A 20,188-nucleotide genomic window follows, 5' to 3' on the forward strand; every position below is an offset into this window, starting at 1 on the left:
TACGTTAATGCTTACGTTTTACAATACTCAGCTTGAGTGTTGAGTGTTGAGTGTTGAGCTCAACTTGAGCTCAGGTAGCCGACTTAAAATATGATGGAAAAAATGGCGTCCTCAGTAAACACGTTGAGTATCACGGAGCGTTCAGCAGCTTTTCAGTCAACCGTTGTACTCAACTGATGCGCTTGCTAACGCAGCCATATTGAAGCGAATAGGAAGATGTGGCTTGGGATGTGACAATGTGACGCGCAAACCTTTAGTGAAACGAGTCAACAAAAGATTTAAATGATACATCACATTTATATAATTTAGCAAACATTATATTTTGATTTAATGTTATTAGATTTAGTTGAATTGCATATTATAGATTTTTATAAAAGAATGTGTCAATTAAAGCAATTTAAAAATGTAATATAGTGAAATTGTTTCGCATTTGACTCACGTAACGAGGACCGGATATACGTTGCATCATCTTACGTAGCTGGACTTTCACTCCCATGTTGGTCGGAAAAACAGGTTTCGTAGTCAGGTAAAGATCGCTTCATATAAGTTGAGAAGTTGAGAGGTATATTTGTAGCGGAAAACGTCTAAGATGAGTCGAAAGCGGGCACAATAGTAACGTCGATGGATTATAACCGATATTTACTTGCAGATGGCAAATAGACGACGAGATATATACGGATTACGGATACGGATCTATACTCGTAACATTCTCCAATGCGCAGCAAGAGTAACAAACGAACGAGCGGATCGTAGACCATTACAACGTTCTCATATAGGAAATATTGCATTTCTTATGCACCGTGAACATTTATTTTCCATAAAAAGGACTTAATTTTTATCAAATGTGAGTGGCTTTTCTATTCTCCAACAAAAAAAAATATCGTTTGTCTGTCGAAAAAGATACGAAATATTACATCAGAGGATCGATGGTATCGTTATTTTCACTGAAAATTAGTCTTTAAAGATAGCTGATATCGAAATTTTGGGAATTCTGTAATAGCGTAATGGACGCTAAGAGAAAGCATCCGGTTTCGGAGTGAATAATGTCGGGATTGGTGACGTAATCATATGTATGTGGGCATCACGTCCAAGTAAAGTTCGTGAAAAAATTCGTACGAGTGTCAATCAGATGGCAAGAGAAGGAATATTATAAGCAAGTTTATAAAGTGCTGAAAAAGAAAAAAGTGTTTCTAGCTATATAGATCCAGAGAAATTCGTTACACGAACGTGGTATAAAAATAGAACTCAGCTACGTCAGAAAGGGAGGGGATGGACAAAGAGCGAACTGCGGGAGACCGTTACGGCGGGCGGGGCAGGGACGCGTTCGTAGTTCCGATTGGTCGACTATGCGAGACGTACAGACGGCAGCTGCGCAGTGGCTATTCTAGTTCGCCGAGTGAGAAGCTCCGTTCGTTGCAAAGGAATCTCGTACTTCGCTTGCATTTTTGAGCATTTCAACGAGCGGCCGTTCCGAGTTCCGCCTCGAGCGTTGTTTCTAAAGAAAGAGGATGATAATTGTAATTACGTAATTGCAATTCGCATAGAGAACGTAGGCTAGGCACGGAAATTTCTATCTACGAGAGCAATTAATCCGGCATGTCCCAGATCGTTTTAGCTCGATGAGACCCGCGTGTCGGCATTATATTGTAAGCGAGATTAAGAGGTTTGATCTTCAGAAAATTTGATGAATCGTATGGTCAAACGACGCAGATCGAAATTTTGAGAAACAGTGGCTCGAGATGCCAGCCGTACTTTAATCAATTCGTGTAACCGTGAGATTCCGTTTCGACAATATGGCGTGAGGAACGCGTCAATTGACAGACCATGTAGTTATGGATTTTATATTTCGTTGCAGAAACGTGCGATGAACTTATATCTGGTCCGAGAATGGTTTGAAACATCTTAAAGTTCAACAAAATGGTGAGTAATATGATTTATATAACTATAAACGTGGCTTCTATATTTCTTGGTAATATAATTTAAAAGCGATGGCGCCAGCTAGTGGCGATGGCGATGCTCAGAGATCAATAACCTTTGCTTTTCTCTTGACCTCGTGTTCTATTTTCACAGTTATGAAATCTGTTAATTTCCATCCTTTGAAACTATTCAATTCAGCATCATTGTATGAATTTTTGTAATGAAATACATAATTGATAAAGAAGTAGATTATTTCTACTAATTTGCATTAATATTAAATAATATGAAACATTTGGCATGAGAGACAATGCATATTTTTCACATGACTAAACAATTATTTTTATATTTAATAATGAATAGATAATGAGCTCAATATTCTTGAATAATTTGCAGATAAGTAGCAGTTGACCAATTAGTTAGTAGTTACAGTTTGTGTTTCAAATATATTCTTCATACATGTCTTTATGTCTTTAATGCTTCATTAATTTTGAAACATTTAAATTTTCTATAAATATTCTCTATTATTTTATTGATTATTTATAATAGTATAGGCTAAATAATTTTTAATATCTGGATAGCTAGGCATCTACTTACCCGATACATAAAATTAATCCTCTAATATTCCAAGACTTAACATATACACTTCTATATTGATTTGATTACTTATTGATATGTTATATGTTTGCTGTAATCTGTGCTCAAGAATATTGGGTTTTTTGCTTATTATTAGTCATAAGTAATACTCCAGTATTCAAGCATTGAATAATATTTGAAAAGGATATTTCAAATATATTCTTGAATATTATTTTTATTTATATCTGACAATTATACAAAATAGTGAAGAATTTATGTCTTTTGCTTGCAAATTTTTCCATTTGAGTTTTTAGAGAATTTGTTTTCTATGTAAAGAAATCGAAGGATTTTACACGATTCAGAGGTTTGATTGATATTGTCTCAGAGAATTCGCAGATAACCAGCAATTGACCAATTAGCCTAAAGTTACATTTTGTGTTCAAAATATATTCTCCATACATTTCTTTTTTTATGTCTTTAATGCTTCATTAAATAAGTATTAATATTTAAAAAAAATCTTTGTTTTATATTTTTTGAAAAGAAAAAAAATTTATATAATATTTAAATTAAACTTATTACTATTTAATGAAAATTTTCTTATTTGATGCTTCTTTAAATATATTTAAATACATATACCTAAAATGAGGTATAGTATGAGAGTTCTTCGCTTTTAATATTTCTTCAAATATAGTAATTTAGAATTGTGTAATCTTAATTTCTCCACGATCACATAAATAGAAAACATCAAAAAGTTTATACTTAAATAATTTTTTTAAAATTTGCATATAAAAATGTTCTAAGTTTCTAATTTTCTCTGGAAATTAAAATAAAAATATTCAGAAAATCAGATAAATTTTTTTTTTAAGATTTTAACAGGCATCATAATTTATATTTTTTTGATATTTTTTAATTTCTTGTTGAGTTTATGGTTATGGACATTTTATATTTATATAATTATGTTAATAATATTTTTTAAATTGTATTTTCAGCCACGCATAGATCCTCTTTCATTACTCAAATGCCTCAGCGTTTTATTGGGTTCAGCAGGAGGCATTAAGAGTAAAGAGGAAGTCCATCGATTAGCTAATTTAATGACAAAGTTTTCTAAGAAACTCGTCTCGAAATGTATTTATATACAAATCTTGAAAACCACTAATACGGATTTGCTTAGTCAGTAAGTATTCAAATAAAATCTATGCAAATAATATTGATACAATTTAATTTTACGAATATTATTATTATTTATGATATTGACACATTACATTGGTAATTAAGCAGTGTAGTAGTAGTGCGAAAGAAATTTTTTATTTAGCATGTTGAGACATGCAAGTATATGTTATCTGTATATTTGTGTGGATAAAAACGTAAAACATGCAAGAGAAAATATAGGCTCAGAACCATTAGACGGTGCTTATTAATGTGCCGTTTTTACTGATACGAACCTTACATTTAAAATAGTGTTCAAAAACTCATTAGTTTTTTAAATCCTTGGTTTATTAAATTTATTTATAATTGTCGAATTTTTTGGACAATAATTTCTGCTAAAACGGAGAAAAAAGCAACTAGAATTACAATAATATAATAATTATTTGTTCGTTATTTATATAAATTATTAAAATTTTTAATATTTTTAGAGTTAGTTTTTATATTTCTATACATAAAAATAACTTTAAAGTTTAATTAAAAATAAAATAACAGGAAGTGGTAGATTATTCATAACAATATGAGATAATATATTATACATTTTATAATACTATTGTTTTTATATTTTTATTTTTGTAGGTTTATGAGCGCTGGGGGGTGGAACCTTATTCACACATGGCTTACCGATGGCATACTTGCGAAGAACTGGGCTCTTATTCAAGAACTGTTGGAGCTTTTACTACTTTGTCCAGTAGATATCGAACGGTTGAAGAGTAATAATTGTCCAAAATTGGTTAAGGGTTTATCGAAAGAGGGTAGTCATCAAGGTGTACGGACTTTAGCCACTCGACTCGTCGAACAATGGCTGAAAATTGTGAAAGGAGAGGCGGCACCGAATTCGGTGCCGGCTCAAATCATGACAGTGCAATTGAATGCTGCTGCAGGACAAGCTTCGGTTGTTCCTTCATCGCAACAGCAGCTGCAGCAACATTATTCCACGAACTCTCAACAAACCTTGGACATTTCGGAAAATGCAACTGTTCATGTACAAGACTACAAAGTCGTGCAACAATCTGCTCTGAGTACTCCAACAAATCAAATTCAGCAAGACCAAGAAAAGCAACAACAGGAGAGGCTGCAGTCGCAAATTGTGCAAGTTGTCGGTAAGGTCCAGCAAGTACAGCAGCAAACAACGCAACAACAATGTAAAAAGCAATTTGTTGTTGTAGCTTCGCAATCGTCAGTTCCTGTTTACAAAATTACTATTCGTGATGGCAATCAGGTTCTTGCCAAAGTGGAAACGGACGCTGCGAATATAAGTGGCGTACTAAATACATCCGGTGCTAGTACAGAAGTTAATGGAAGCACTGCAGGCGTCACGCTTCTTGTGAAGCAAGAAACAGAGAAGACAGAGGAGACTGAACAAAGTGGCAGTGCGACTAGTGGTCAAGACGATACGGTAGACATTGGACATTTGAACAATTCGGTAAGCGTTTCCAGTGAAGTGAAACAGACTATAGTTAGTTCGAAAGATAATCAAGATCCTGAAGGCGTTAAAAGCAAAGACAATAAAGATTCTAAAGACACTATTAGTGATAGCAGTAAATCTAGTGATAAGGAAAATAGGGACTCTCATAAAAAAGATGATAAAAAATCCAGTAATAGTTCTGACAAAAAAAGCGGTCATCATCACAGCTCGTCTTCGTCGTCTAAGAGTTCTTCTAAGTACAGCACAAGTTCCAGTACACATCGTAGCAGCTCCACATCCCATAAATCCAGTAGTCACCGCTCCAGTTCCAGTAGTAGTAGTTCGAAAAGCTCCAACTCCAGCAAAGACAGGTCTTCCAAAGACAAGGACAAGCATCACTCCAGCTCATCCAGTAAACATAGTTCGAGTAGAAGTAAGTCTGACCGAGATAAAGAACGGGAAAAGGAGAAGCAGAAGAAGGATCAAGCTGAGAAGGACAAAGCGACTCTGGAGAAGGTACAGGGTCAAGCGCTGAGTCCCAAGTTGGGCAAGATACCGAAAAAACGAACAGAGGACGAGAAATCAGATGCGAACGGAAGGAAGTCTTCGACCGAGTCGCGAGATAGCTCGAAGGAAAATAAAGACAAAGCGGATTCGAAGAAGGACGCTGTTGCTACGAAGGTCGTTACCGAGAAGAAGAATATATCAATCTCCATCGAGAATAGAAAAAGTAACCAGGATTCAGCAACGCGACCGAAGACGGTGAAGACGTTTAACTCGAAATTCAGATCCACGGGTTTGGAGGAAGAAGTAAAACCACCACCACCTAGATCGAAGAAGCCGAATTCTGCTGTTGATAAGAAGATTCTACCTCCAAAATTTCCTTTAAAAAGGCCATCGCCATTGAGGGAGGCTGTTCCACTGTTGGAGAAGCGCGCTAAGCTGTCGCTGGATTCGCCAACAACTCCACCCAGTGACGAGAAGAAGGGAGGAATTAAGCTGATACCGGCAAAACCAAAACGTAAGTATATTGGTATCTTATTACAAATAGTAAAATTTTTTTATTTAATAATAAAATTTCTTCCTTAATAATGATTACTAATATAATTTTTTAAATATTGCTATTATTCTTGTCTTAAATGTAAACGTATTGCTAATGTCCTCAGGTGAAGCAGTCTATAGATTTTATCTAGAAATTCGCATATGTATATACACTAAGTTTATTACATTATACATGATATAAAATGATTCTTTAAAAACAAAAATATACAAACTTTTGTTGAATGCACATCTTAAAGAAACTTTTAAAACACATTAAAAAAAAGCAAATATTTTAACAGATATTTTAAATTTATAGATTCATATAAATAGCAATAAAATACATTATTATTATACATAATATAATAATAAAAATAGATATAGTACAAATAAAGCTTAGCATGATTAATTATAATTTATTATTTTATTACAAATAGAATATAGATTTGTTAGAAAATTGTCATACAAGTTTTTTTTTATTTGACAAATTATATTTTTGCAAGTTATTAAGAAATTTTGTACATATCATCTTTTTATTAATTTGTATACCTTTTTCTATTTTTTATTGATCTCTATAAGTTAAATTAAAGAAATAATTTAAAAAAATTTTATAATACTTTTATTTTACATAGTAAAATTTATTATTTATCTGACACAGTTAAATCTCAAATAATAATTTATTTGTTATTTATATAATTTTATAACGTGCAATTTTTTTGATAACACTTATATTTTTTCAAGAATGTTATTTTATTACAGTTTTAAAAACATATATATATCATAATTATAATCTTTTTAATGAGTCTTTTTTTCTGTTCTATTATTTGTCTGTGTGCATTACGCAGGATGTATTTTGGTAAAACTGTGAAATAAAACATGACTGCTTAAGCTTTGTACATTAGCATGCTGCACTACATAAATATGACCATTACTAACTCTGTAATATTGAGTTTGCAGGTGGATGGTGCAACAAGCAGAAGCTTCGATACTTTGTGCGATATTTTTAAATATCGCGAACATGATATCGACAATTTTCTCTGTGATTTCTAATATTGTTACGTCGGATATTTATTTATTTATGTATTTATTTAACTTATTGTTTTTTTTTCAGGTATATTTCATAGCATAATGCCTTTTAAAGTATTAACGGTATAAACGGTAAGGTATTAATAAGGTATTAATACCTTAGTACACCCTCTTTACTTCCCCAAAACATTATTATTAGCTTCTCATATAGAAGATATAATGTGTAACGATTTATTCATCGTGCTGCATGAAGAATTAGCGGCTCTTGTGCGGACCGCATCTATGAAAATTAACATCTCTGATTAGAAGAACGAAGCCATTAGGATCTGCGACAGGTCGACTACGAACTTTTTCATATATTAAGAATCTTCGATAGCAGGTAATCTTGGAAAAAGTTTTCATTATATCGCGTCAACCGTGAATTTCTCAATCACTATTCGCGCGACGAAATATATACATTCGTCGTTTCAAAGTATAACTGCAAATAACTGCACAGTTTCTCATATAGAAAGATATTTGAATCTGAAAAAGTGTTTTATTGATATTTGTCAGTAGCCGGCGCGCGTTTTAATATTTTCGATATAAGTGACACGACGATACCACGGCATCAGACAGGAATAATTCTAATCTCTAACTAGGTAAGGTAAAAAAAATCTTGTCTATCCATACTTTTTCCCACTATAAATGTAAATCCTACTTAAACATTTAAATAAATTTATTAGAATTCTGGAAATACTTAACTCTTGGGTTTCGCTGTATTACATGTCTTGCTCGCTGTTAAATGCTTTCAAGACAAAGTAAATGTGAGCCCATCCAGATTTCCATCCTCTTGATGATTTTTTTTAATTTGAACGCAGAAATCTAATGCAAAAAGTACTTGATTAATAAGTTTATAATGTTCAGAAATTTGTGACCCTTAAAGTAATTTTTTGGATTCAAACAAGTACAAGAAGCTTATCTTTTTTTATTTTTGAATTACAGTTAGCATACTGTATTAAAAGCAGCAGAATTGACACCGAGAGTAGATTTGTTATGAATAAAATATGAATATGTTTAAGGCATCTCGGTGGATGAAATGGAATTCGACTTTTCGTATACGACAAATGTGCGCAAATATTTACGCATTTATCATAGAGAATTGAAATTTGCGTGGGGCAAATCCAATACCTTTGAGAGAGAGGGAGAGAGAGAGAGAGAGAGAGAGAGAGAAAGTGAAAGAGAAAGTGAAAGAGAGAGAGAGACAGAGAGGGAGAGAATGAAAGAAAGAACGAATGGTTGAAAGAAAGAAGTGAGATCGATGAGAATGAGATATTGCAAGACGTATTTTTTTTGCGCCAAATAGCGCGTGGACCACGTGGATTGAAAGTAGCACTGAAAGTGCACATATTCTGAAGCCGCATATTCAACGTCTTCAAACAAGAAGGCCTTTAGGATCTCTGCCGACTCATTTTACAACATCCGATTCAACTCGGCGAAAAGACCCGTCTTCCCAGTTAATGATTTTGTTAAATAATCGAAAGACTAAGAATTCAAATGAGAAAGAAAGATTAAAGAAATCATTAAAAAAAAATAGATGGTTAAGACAAAATGTGCTCCAAAATTTGCAGCTTGAGCACAATGGTTTTTTTCGCATCTTATTTTATATTAACATTATCATATTTTGACAAAATTCTCAGAGACTATTCTAATTCAGATTATCTTGCAATTCTTGTCTTCGATTCTATTTGTTGATTTCATTGCAAATATCTCTGGAATTGGTAGAGAATTATATGCATAAGATCACATAAAAGAAAAATTTACCAATCTTGAATTTTTTTCACTACAAAAGATCATACAATACTATTTTCCTATTTATTTTGATATTACCTCGTTATACTACTAACTACCTCGATATTACTACAAATCGTACAAATTATGCAATCACATTTTTTGTGCTCTTACAACAAATTTCGGTGCGACGATACACAAAAATCTCAAATATTGTATAAGATTTTAGAAAGTAATTTACAAAAGAAAAGCAAAATGTATGCATATTGATAAAAGCAATTAGAATGAATTCGCGTAACGGTGACGATTTTTTATTTGGTCACGATATTTGTGTTATTGCACGATATTTGAGAATTCGAACAAAATCGCGCTTCGTGGCATACGCACGTGGCGGGCCAATGTTTTCACAATCGTTTTACGCCGACGCACTCGGCTCCTTAACGTATCCCGCCGCACTTGACGTATCGCGCTTCTACCGACACCTATTAACCTTTTAACGTACATTGACCCACGGTAAACTCGTGGACTCTTCGCGCGGCATCGCGTTACAAAATTGTTCGAACCAAGAATAAAATATTTTATCTGATTGCATGTAAATATATATGCATAATTTTATATATTATATAAAATTTCTTGATTATTATGTAGCTATTATGAACTTTCAAATCATAAAATATAAAGAAAACAAAAGTTTAAAATTATATATATGTTATATATATGTATACATGTGTATGTATATAATTGTATATATGTATATATATATATATATATAAAATATATATATAAAAGTACAAAAAGAAATATATTAGATTTATAAAAAAAGAAATTTACATAAGTGGCTAAATTTGTCTAGTATTGGTCTTGCACGTGTAAAAACTTTGAATATACGGATAATTCAATTCTTATTTTTTCTAAATGTTAAAAAAAACAAATATGAATTCGAAAAGATGTTTTAACTTATGACAACGTATTTCTATATATTAAAATTAATATTCAATAGTTATTGTAAATTATTATATTTTACGCAAAAGTAATTTTTTTAATATTAAATTTGTTACATTTATAATCTCATGAAAATAAGGCAATTTTTTAATTACTAAGTAGAAAACGACTTCTATATAAATTTATTTATATTTTTGATCAATCTTTTAATTCTGTAACTTTTAATGACGTCGTTATGTATCACTGCGCAGGTTTTTTGTATCATGTAATAGCTGCGCAATGATACAACACATGACAACATCGTTAAAAGTTACAGAATAGACTCCTAAATGTAGAATATTTGTATATCAGATAAAATATTTTTACTTTTTACCTTTTTACGTTAGATACATTTCATGTCATTGTGCGTAATTATGGAGATTAATGAACAATAACGCATGAATAATAAATAATTCAATAATAAGTTTAATTAAAGGCTGCCATTTTATTTCATATATGTCGATTACTTAGTTGTATGCTGAAATATAGGCTAAATTTTAACGTTGCTATTTGAAATGCATGTTCGAATTTATTTTTAGCATTTGCCAAAATTATCAGTTCTTTCTCTTTAGTTTAAATAGAATACGTTTACAACATTGTTTATTTTATAACATTATTTAGTAATTAAATATTTAATTATTTTATCTTTATACGAACATACATTTCAAATGCACGTTTGAACTTTGTTTTTAAATATTGCTATTTTCTATTGATCTTAATTTAAGAAAATTATTTTCGTAATATATATTTATTATATTTTATATATATTTTATATTTTCAGGTACTTTTATTGTGTTTATAGAAACATACATATACATGCAACTTATAACATTATTACAGTAATTAAAAGATAATAAATTATTAATAATAATTAAAAATTATAATTGGATGGCTGTAGCGATGAAAATTTGTGTTATGTATGAGGGCTTGTATAATTTATTTTTTACATTTTTATCATCTTTTATCGTATATACGATACGCGCAATCCTGACAAAATTATTTTATTATTTTAATATGGCCGTACCAATAATAATTTCTAATAATTTGAAAAATACAAGTACAAGACTATAAATCGAAGGATATCTCAGGAGTATCAACTGCTATTAGGAATACTAACAAATTGTTTAGACAACTGATAAATGTTGTGTATTTTTAAAATTTCTTTTTTAAACTGTAGGTTATTTCTTTTCGGCAATAAAATCATTGTATACCATTAATTTTTGTGTTCATCGATTTCTGTATCGTAGATGTACATTTTTCATGCAATATGGTCTGAGTTGGTTGGTCATAACTGAGTTCACCTAGCATATTACTCGAATTTAAAATCGAGTATTCGGTACTACTACTATTACTATTGATACTACTATTGGTACTACTACTACTATTGACAGTACTTTAAAACCTACCAAAATTTTATCAATAAAATAATTTATTATAATTTTTTGCTTCTACAGTAAATGTGTGACTTGGTAAATAATTGTTAATTATGAATCATTTTTTTGCTTGTTTTGAATGAGTTTGTTATACACGAATAAATACAATTACAATTGTTATCTATTTTGTGTAATTTAATACAATAGAATAAATATAAAAATTAGCCTGTAAAAGAATATAATTATGTGAAATAATACCTAATATTGTCTCAGTTTGACATAATTATAATAATTTTGACATAATTATAATAATATATATTTTTGTTAAAGCATTATTACAGTTTTAGCTAATTGAATTGTTTGGTATATCAATGTATTTGTGCATATAATTGGTATTTTTATCCTTTGTTCTTTATCCTTTATTATACAACATAAAGAGTAATCTCGAATATATCATTTACAGTTTATAAAGATAAAATTAATAGCACAGAAAATATTAATTGTTAAAATAAAAGAACTTACGTAAAGACCCACACAGCACAAAACATCCTATGCATCTTAGGATGGATCTTAGGAGGATTACCTCAGGTTTATCATTGAGATATCCCTAAGATGTCATAGGATGTTTTGTGCTGTGTGGGGAGGATCACATTGATCAATATTTTATTGAAAAAGCACAACATACACAAGATTGATAATAATGTATAATTCTTTTTTTTTAGAAGGCCTTGTCTTTCTGATTTACACTTATGTTCCACCTATATCCTTTTCCTACAGCTCATACTTGAAAGCATAGAAATAATACTATTATCATCTAATCTGTTCTTTAATTATTACTAAATTATCATTTTAGGATGAATGCAGAACAATATAAGTAAACTTTTAAATTACTTATAGTAAAGTCTTAAAACTTTTCTTACAGGATATGGTTGAACAAAATTGATATTAAGTTTATGTTAACAGCCAAGTTATCTTTGTTTTTCTGTTACGGAAAGTTTATTTTTACTGATATAAAGAAAATTTATCTTTTACTTGCAGCTGCTGAAAAATGGAAGCAATTAAATTCCACTTTACAACTAGTTGGAGACATCTCTTATTTCTTTAGGTATATACTATATACCTAAAGATAACCAATAAAGCAGCCAACGCGCGAATTGTCACAGTTATATTATTAATTTTTATAAAAGCATTCTTTTTTTCTTATCATTTACAGAAAAGATCGAGCCAAATGAGACTGCAATCTGGAAGCATACTTAATAATTAGATAATAGAAACAGAGTATTTCTCTTCATTTTTGGGCATAATTTTAGGAATGAGTTTAGTGTGTAAAAATACAATAATAATTGGTTATTGCTCTTCCTTAATTTAGTGTGTAAATTTGATGAAAGTAGTTTATAATAGCTTATTTCCTTTTTTTATTTAATTATTACTCATACTATCAAAATATAAAAGTTATTTAATAAATATCTAATTCGGAAACAAGTCAGATTCAAAGATCTAACATTTGTATGGACTTTTATGCATTGAACTTACAAGTTATATCCCACATATTGAGAAATACATCTTATATTTTTAAAAATATCTGTTACATCTATTATCTATTTGTCTTTTGAGATGACGTATTGTTTCTTTCAGACTTATTTTTGGAACATTCTGCTCTATCTTTTTCGTCTTTTCCATTAATAATTATTCGATTTTAATATTGCAGCTAATGTTTAGTTATAGCCATTGCAGTGGCAATGTCGTTGTCGCGAGATAGATGTTTGAACGCAGATACAACTGGAGATGTTGCAATATCTTTGTTTATACTATATATTTTTCCAGATGTGATCATCTTTTTGGAAGTACTTTCAAAACTCCCAGTTTTATTTCTTTTATATGTTCTTTTCAAATTTTGGTAATTTATTATTCGATTTTTAGGCCATAAACACAATTGTAATTTTACTTCAATAGTCACTGTACTCCACAAATATGTTCAAGTTGCCAAATTTTTGGTTTTTAGCTATGGTACTCCAAGAGAGCGATATGTTCATGGATGCTCTCACCGCGTCTACCAAGAGCAAAGAACCGAGGAAACGTAAACGTAGAACTTCTGTTACGAAAGACGGATCTTCGGAAGCGAAGAAGCAAGAAGTTGCGAACAACGCGGATAATCGTGAAAGCACGCCGCCACCTAGTTCGCCTTCGAATACTGAGGAGAAGTCGCCAGTTGCCCTGAAACCCAATTTCAAAGTAAATATCTCACAATGAATCTTAAATATATAATAGATATTCGATGAGGAAAAAACAATACCAAAGCGATCGGTTATTCCAATTCGATCCGTTTCGGACCTTCTGCAATTGAGCGCTATATCTTGTTTCTAACTCTTGTAGAAGTTTTAAGTTTGTTGGAATCAGTTGAAATGAAAAGAATATCGAACGACGTTATGCAAGTTTTGTGCAAAACTAAAAAAAAATTCACTGAAACATATGAAAAAAATTAAAAATGTGTTTCATGTTGATTTTTTATTTTGCGCTCTAATCTTTTGTTGCCACAAAATGTTTTCATAAACGTGAGATGAACACCTACTTTTTATTAGATTGAAGGTTAATATTAAATGCACACACGTGTAACGTGCATGCATTCCTCTTTCATCCCTCCTTCCTTCCATCCCTCCTTCCATCCCTCCTTCCATCCATCCAGACTGCTAACACACGTGATACGGGCTGACAGCCCAGCTACTCAATCTGAATCGCGATGTTCACAATTCATACGTTCAATATTAATCTTTATGATCAAAACTTGCACAAAACTTAGAATGAAAATGTAGCTCTTTTCCTCGAGGCAATTCTGAAACAGAATTTTAATTTATTACTCTGTTCTCTTCACATTTTATATATATGTTATCATCAGAATCCAAAGGATAGGCAATCTTAGGCAATCTTATTACGCGTTTTATGGTTTTTTTTTTTACTAGTTAAAATACTAGTTCTTTTTAAAGTTTTTTTTTTTTAATTTTTATAATTTTTAAAACAAAATTAACTTATTGCATTGATTTTTATTTTGTATTATGCAAGAACGTATATTACTTATTGATAATAAATTATAAAATTTATCTTTTAGTTCTATCAAGATACTCTGGAAATAGAGGACGACAAAGAACAAAAAGAAAAAGAAAATAGCGAAGAAGATTCAAAGAAAGATAAAGATCAGTTGCTTGATGACGAAAAGGATAATAGAGACGATGATGACGGAAGTAACAGTAAGTGTATCTTGTTAGGCAAGAAAAATAAATTTTTTTTGGAGAAGAAACTTTTTTTAAAAATATATATTACATATAATCTATCATAAAATTACACTATTGTGTCTATTTATTTTATACATATATATATAATTGTAATATTTATAATTTTTTTAAATATTAATATATGTTTTTATTGCACTGATATATTATTATTAATTCTTTCGTTATGGTTTTTCAACCGAGATTATAATTTCTACTCTATATATATGTAGTTTATGGTAGGAATAATTCCAACAGGTTTCACGAATGACGACTTGTCACTAGGAACGAAAGAGTCAAAATACATTTTTATATCAGATACATTTCACATATATCATCAGATTAAAATTAAATTAATTTGTCTACAGTATATACAATTTATTCGTTTCTGTTCTTATAGCACCGACACCTGAGGAAGATGTGGAAGATACAAAAGACTCCGAATCGCCGGAAGAAGCGTCTTCGGATTCGTCAAAGAAGGACGTTGGCTATCCTGAAATACGATATGTAGATGGACTTAGAAGTGTCTTATTACTTCAGAAACGTAAAGGGCCGAAGAAGGTTTTAAAGTGGAAGACGGATCTAGAATCTATACGTTACTTCGAATTAGATGAAACGGAAAGAGTAAATGTGACAAAGACGTTTACTGACATGAAGCAAATGGAAAAGCAAAATGAGAGAGAAGCATTCCAGATGGCCAGAAAATTAAGTAAGTGTATATGAAGTGCCTTTTTTAATATTGTAATGTTGTTATTAAATATTTATACATATATAAAACATTATATACTTGCAAATTATCTTGTAAATATATTCTACTTATGTTTTATTTATTAAAATATGTATATAGAATGTATTATATAAAACAATCTTGTCTTTTTTTAGATACTGAAGACTTAATGGAAGAAAAGACAAAATGGAAACCTCTAATTCCTATTAAACTACCGCCTCCATTAGTAGAACCTGGCAAGGATAGTAAAGAGAAAGATATTCAGTATGCTCGTGAGAAAGGCATTCTTCAAGCGCTTTACTTTAACCGAAGCATGTATGTATATATATTACAATCTACAATGCAATACATCAAGTCATTTAATTTGTCAATAATTTTATCTCTATTACTTATACACTCTGTTGCGATAAGATAAGATATTTTATATTTTTTAGAATATTATATTAAAGTGAAAAAGTGAGATTTATGAATAGCAGTATAAAATACTTATATATTTTTTAGAAACATAAAGATATTCCGTTATATAATGTTATAACACAAAATTATTCTAATTGGAAAAATGTTGCGTATATATATTTAGAACCGGATATTTGGATATTATCTGAGGTACTCGAGTATCTCTCGTGCATTACCGGACTATCAGGATACCCGAGTATTGACAGCACTAATATATGTTATATAAATATTTTTTTTTAGTTTTGAAGGAAAATTAGTTTTTTGCTCGGAGTGTATTATTGTGTTGAGATCTTCAAATTAATCAACTGAAAGTTTCTATAATTCTGATTGCTTTCGAATTACAGGATTCCAGATTCTGCGGCTGAACCCGATGAAGAACGGCATCACATAATGACCGATCCTAAGATAATACCATTGGATGATCTCACAGGCAATAAAGAAAGCGAGAAAGACTTTACGACGGTACCGTGGCCAGAACCTAAGCCGCAATTAACGCCGCAACCAACCACCGTGACAACGTTCCATTATCCAACGACATTCCCGCAACCAACCATGATGACACCCATGGGACCCCAATCGACAATGGGTCCTATGGGTCCACAAATGCCTCAACAGATGATGGCTCCTACACACATGCCTCCTATGGCCCCGGAGATGCCAGCGGGCGGCGGCGGCGGCTGGAGGACAGGCGACGGCAAAGTGCTCATGCCTGACGTCAGTATGAATCCGATGGCGAACATGCCAGCTGGATTCAATCAGGGAATGGAGGGCGCGCCCATGGTTCCACCGGGAATGATGGGACCGCCACCCATATACAACCAGCAGCAAGAGGGTTACGGCATGATCATGAATCCGGAGGAAATAGGATTCAACAATATGAATCCTAACAACTTTCAAGGCCCGCCCGGACCGATGTATGCTCCCGGACCTAATTTCCCGGGTCCGAGAGGAGCTCCCATGCATAATAGGGGCAGAGGCGCTCCCGGTTGGGGATACCGCGGCGGCGGACCTGGCAGAGGCGGTTGGAGAGGCGGCGGCAGCGGTTGGCGAGGAAGCGGCAAACAGCCACCAGTGTGCAGACAATTCTCGAAGAACGGTTACTGTCGGGTCGGCGACAAATGCCAGTATCTTCATCCCGGTGTGAATTGCCCGCCGTTTTAAAACTGGCGTTGAAACCTCATTGCTGGATTACCGAACTGAACTGGTGAGATTGGAAGTCTCCCATTAGGTGAAGGATTCTTCTGATAGAAGGAAGGAAGATGAGAACTCTTCACGCGGAAAAGTCAAAAGTCCGGGACCTTTTTGATTAAAACCTACATTTCAATTTTGTAGTGTTGATAAAGGTCTCTTTAATTTTTGACTTACCTTCGTAGAAAAGAAGAAGCAGAGGAAGGTGAACATCAGGCAATATTTGACGTCGTCTTTCCGGGCATCGTAAATGAGCGAAGGAAGCGCATGCAACGACATGCTCGGAAAATAGATTGACACGAATACGCGAATATGTGAAAAGTTATAATATACTCGATGTGCAATTTTTATTAGTATTTGTAAAGCTCTCAGTACACGAACTTCGCTAGAACTTATATTTATTTAATATATACGCTTGATGCGTTTGAAAGTTTTATAATTACAACGGCATTTTAATGAATGCGTCATAGGATTCTTTACATACTTACGGCATTCGACATTGAATATAAATGCCAGCCGGTCTTTCCAGCTAATGACACAAATCGACACAAGTATCATTTTGTCTTTGTTATTCGAACAATATCGAACTTTTATTGTCGACTTGTGTCATGAGTTGGAAAGCGGCCATTGTAAAGTGGAATATAATCATGTCAGATTCGCATTAGCTGCTGGACGGCAGAATATCTCCATGGATGATTGAGAAATTAAAAAAAAAAAAAAAAGATTGCTAATGTAATCTTGTTTTTGATTCTCTGACTGCTTATTACAATCTCCAGAATTGTATTACTGTGCGAAAACATCTCGTTTAGTGTCTTCCCTTTGCGTTTATATTTTCCACATGTGGCCACTGCCGAGATTATAATTTTATAATTTTTTTTTCTTAGAAATCCATACAGAAAAATCCATACTGCAAAAAATCGAATTACCTACGTGACTGCCAACTGCTTTTAAAATTTGGTCGAGTATTGAATCGCGCTGTATAATATCATCACTACTTCACGCTTAAAGCAATATAATTCTGGGATAGACGTGATATCACCATGTTTGGTAATGCATAATAGAACACCAAAAGTTCAATATAACAAGCTCATACTTTTTATTATAATTTCTGTGTATAGATTCCTTGTAAATATCAAGGTTTGCATAATATAAAAAGTAATATCTCTAATGACAGACTGTCAGATTTAAGTTGTTAAAGACGAAGACCACATGTAATAATGTTTAGTAGAAAACGCATATGTATGTATCCTATAAAATAAGAAAAATTATAATTTTTCGTGATGTATAAAATCATGTAACAATTCTTAGTAATTCAAGCGTTCAAAGTAGCAATGCAAGTTTTTTACTATGTAAGATAAATGGTTACACCCTTTTGTATATGGTTGATCATTATGTTTGTACATAATATTGATTGTTGTATAAGCTACGCTTGATAAAAATACACCAATCACAATTATTTTTTAAAATTGCTCAGTGATTTCATAAATTATTATAAAATTTCCTTATTATATGTATAAGTTTTTCTTACCACTGCAATAATATAATATATTTGAGATTATATTGAAGTATTATATCGAAAAGAGTTCATATATTCTGTGCCTATGATTTTGTTTTCTTCAATTATTGAATCTGTTATTTAAGAAATAAATGAAGGTATTTCATATAACAAGCGTTTCAATAAGTAATGGAACATAAATTATATTTTATATATTCATATTTCATATTTACAGTGAAAAATACTCTAGAAAATTCCTGAAGACACTAAATATTTCAATATTTAAATAATAATTTAATGTGAAAGATAAATAATATGAGAAGTTTATTTTTTATGTTATAAAAATTAATCAGACACAAGTAAATGCCTAAAATTTAGTAGCTGTACAAAAAATCTCAAAATACCAACAATTATTCTTCAAATCTGTATTTATTTAAATTGTTGAGGTGGAGGTCCGAAGATACTGCCACTTTGTTTACTTGCGGTTCTGGATGGTGCAAAACCCAGCATTTTCTGGATGTTCTAAAAATTAAAAGTGTATGTATGAAAAGCCTTGTACATAACCAAATGTATTCAAGGAAACAAATTAAATTTACCTGTCTGATACTCATGGTGCATAATATGTATAAAAATATAAATGAGCATTCCGTATAATCATCGCCTGGAAGATTTCTATGGGATAAACCTTGTATCCAGCTGATTGGAACAAACGGTAATCTCGCAACAACTCGTCCATCAAATATGTTATTGAACATACTTAACAGTGCCGTAAACGCAAATCCAATAGCAAACATGGATTTCATTTTTACAAGAGATAAGTCTCGATTATTATTCTTTAATCTTTCCTCTTCGCGTTCTATCTTCTTCTTCTGCTGCTTGTCCAAAGAGTCTCCATGAGCCTCTTTTCTTTTTTCCACTGGCAAACAAAATCACTTTATGCAGATATTTTTTTGTATATACAATTCCTCATATAATACCTCATAAATATCTTGAATACCTCATAGATATCTTGTAGACTTACATTTTTTACTCTGCTTTTCAACTTCAGCCTTTAATTTTTGATATTTTTCAGTTCTATACACCATTAACCATGTCAAACCTAAACAATATATATAAAATAAATATATTAGAACGAATAAATAAATAAAATAAATTATTTTGTTTTTTTTCTCAACTTATAAATACATTTATGAAAATATTGCTTTTTATGTTTTTTTTATGTTTACCTTCACCCAATAACGCTGTACATATACTGATAAATACAATAAGGATGGTGTCTGCCCACATATTTGGGAATAAATTTTTTATTCGAAGTTCATATAATTCAACAATTAACACCAAGAATTATTGTTAATTCATTGAACTTCTTTTCCGTTAAAAGTGACTACGTATGCACTGTACAATATATAAGTCACGTTGTATCAGAATTAAATTATGCACTTCACGATGCTATTAAAAACATTCGTGTTAATTCAGAATATCGGATATAGCGTGAAATCAGTCTTCTTTTTAACAAACTTGCACATTGCTATCACATGCAGACATTTGGATTTTCAGATCGAATAACCTCTTTTTGATCCGATGACTATCACCGACGAAGCTATTATAAAACAGTACAGTGATAAATTACAATACTTGTGTACTTGCAGTACAGTTGGAACAGTTGATAATGTCACCGCTCTATAGTTACCTTCGGGCCCCTTTATGAATATTATGAATATTTATTCAGAGCTGTGTTTACTTTCTACTTAAAAAAATCTTTTCTTAAAATAT

At 31.6% G+C, this 20,188-nt stretch overlaps 2 protein-coding genes across 4 annotated transcripts; one reads left to right on the forward strand and one right to left on the reverse strand.

The window, feature by feature from the left end:
* Positions 1 to 87: 87 nt before the first annotated feature.
* Positions 88 to 18,386, forward strand: PNUTS (Phosphatase 1 nuclear targeting subunit). 3 transcript variants are annotated; one of them, XM_012373399.2, is made up of 10 exons: positions 88 to 562; positions 650 to 844; positions 1,856 to 1,920; positions 3,480 to 3,664; positions 4,273 to 6,122; positions 13,289 to 13,518; positions 14,390 to 14,528; positions 14,950 to 15,258; positions 15,432 to 15,591; positions 16,077 to 18,386. In XM_012373399.2, the coding sequence occupies exons 3-10, from the start codon at positions 1,918 to 1,920 to the stop codon at positions 16,891 to 16,893; spliced, it is 3,693 nt and encodes a 1,230-aa protein (XP_012228822.1). In that variant the 5' UTR covers positions 88 to 562; positions 650 to 844; positions 1,856 to 1,917; the 3' UTR covers positions 16,894 to 18,386. The 3 variants fall into 3 exon arrangements, with proteins under 3 accessions (XP_012228822.1, XP_012228820.1, XP_012228821.1); XM_012373397.2 differs by having other exon boundaries at positions 90 to 526; XM_012373398.2 differs by lacking the exons at positions 88 to 562; positions 650 to 844 and adding an exon at positions 1,338 to 1,517.
* LOC105675910 (calcium load-activated calcium channel) lies at positions 17,993 to 20,101 on the reverse strand. Its single transcript, XM_012373405.2, has 4 exons — positions 19,642 to 20,101; positions 19,437 to 19,514; positions 19,012 to 19,331; positions 17,993 to 18,937 (listed from the first exon to the last, which is right to left on the reverse strand). Exons 1-4 carry the CDS (start codon positions 19,700 to 19,702, stop codon positions 18,845 to 18,847), a joined length of 552 nt encoding a protein of 183 aa, XP_012228828.1. The 5' UTR covers positions 19,703 to 20,101; the 3' UTR covers positions 17,993 to 18,844.
* Positions 20,102 to 20,188: the final 87 nt, after the last annotated feature.

This window comes from Linepithema humile, chromosome 3, assembly GCF_040581485.1.
Source record: "Linepithema humile isolate Giens D197 chromosome 3, Lhum_UNIL_v1.0, whole genome shotgun sequence".
NCBI classification, from domain to species: Eukaryota; Metazoa; Arthropoda; class Insecta; order Hymenoptera; family Formicidae; genus Linepithema; species Linepithema humile.

What these genes read in the sequence shown, in the direction of transcription:
- PNUTS (XM_012373399.2), top strand. An exon ending in GATACCGGCAAAACCAAAAC is followed by an intron (nt 6,123 to 13,288) that starts GTAAGTATATTG and finishes TTTGGTTTTTAG; the next exon opens with CTATGGTACTCCAAGAGAGC. An exon ending in CTTTACTTTAACCGAAGCAT is followed by an intron (nt 15,592 to 16,076) that starts GTATGTATATAT and finishes TTCGAATTACAG; the next exon opens with GATTCCAGATTCTGCGGCTG.
- LOC105675910 (XM_012373405.2), bottom strand. Translation starts at nt 19,702, where the DNA reads ATGTGGGCAGACACCATCCTTATTGTATTTATCAGTATATGTACAGCG. An exon ending in TACAGCGTTATTGGGTGAAG is followed by an intron (nt 19,515 to 19,641) that starts GTAAACATAAAA and finishes TATATTGTTTAG; the next exon opens with GTTTGACATGGTTAATGGTG. An exon ending in GCACCATGAGTATCAGACAG is followed by an intron (nt 18,938 to 19,011) that starts GTAAATTTAATT and finishes TTTAATTTTTAG; the next exon opens with AACATCCAGAAAATGCTGGG.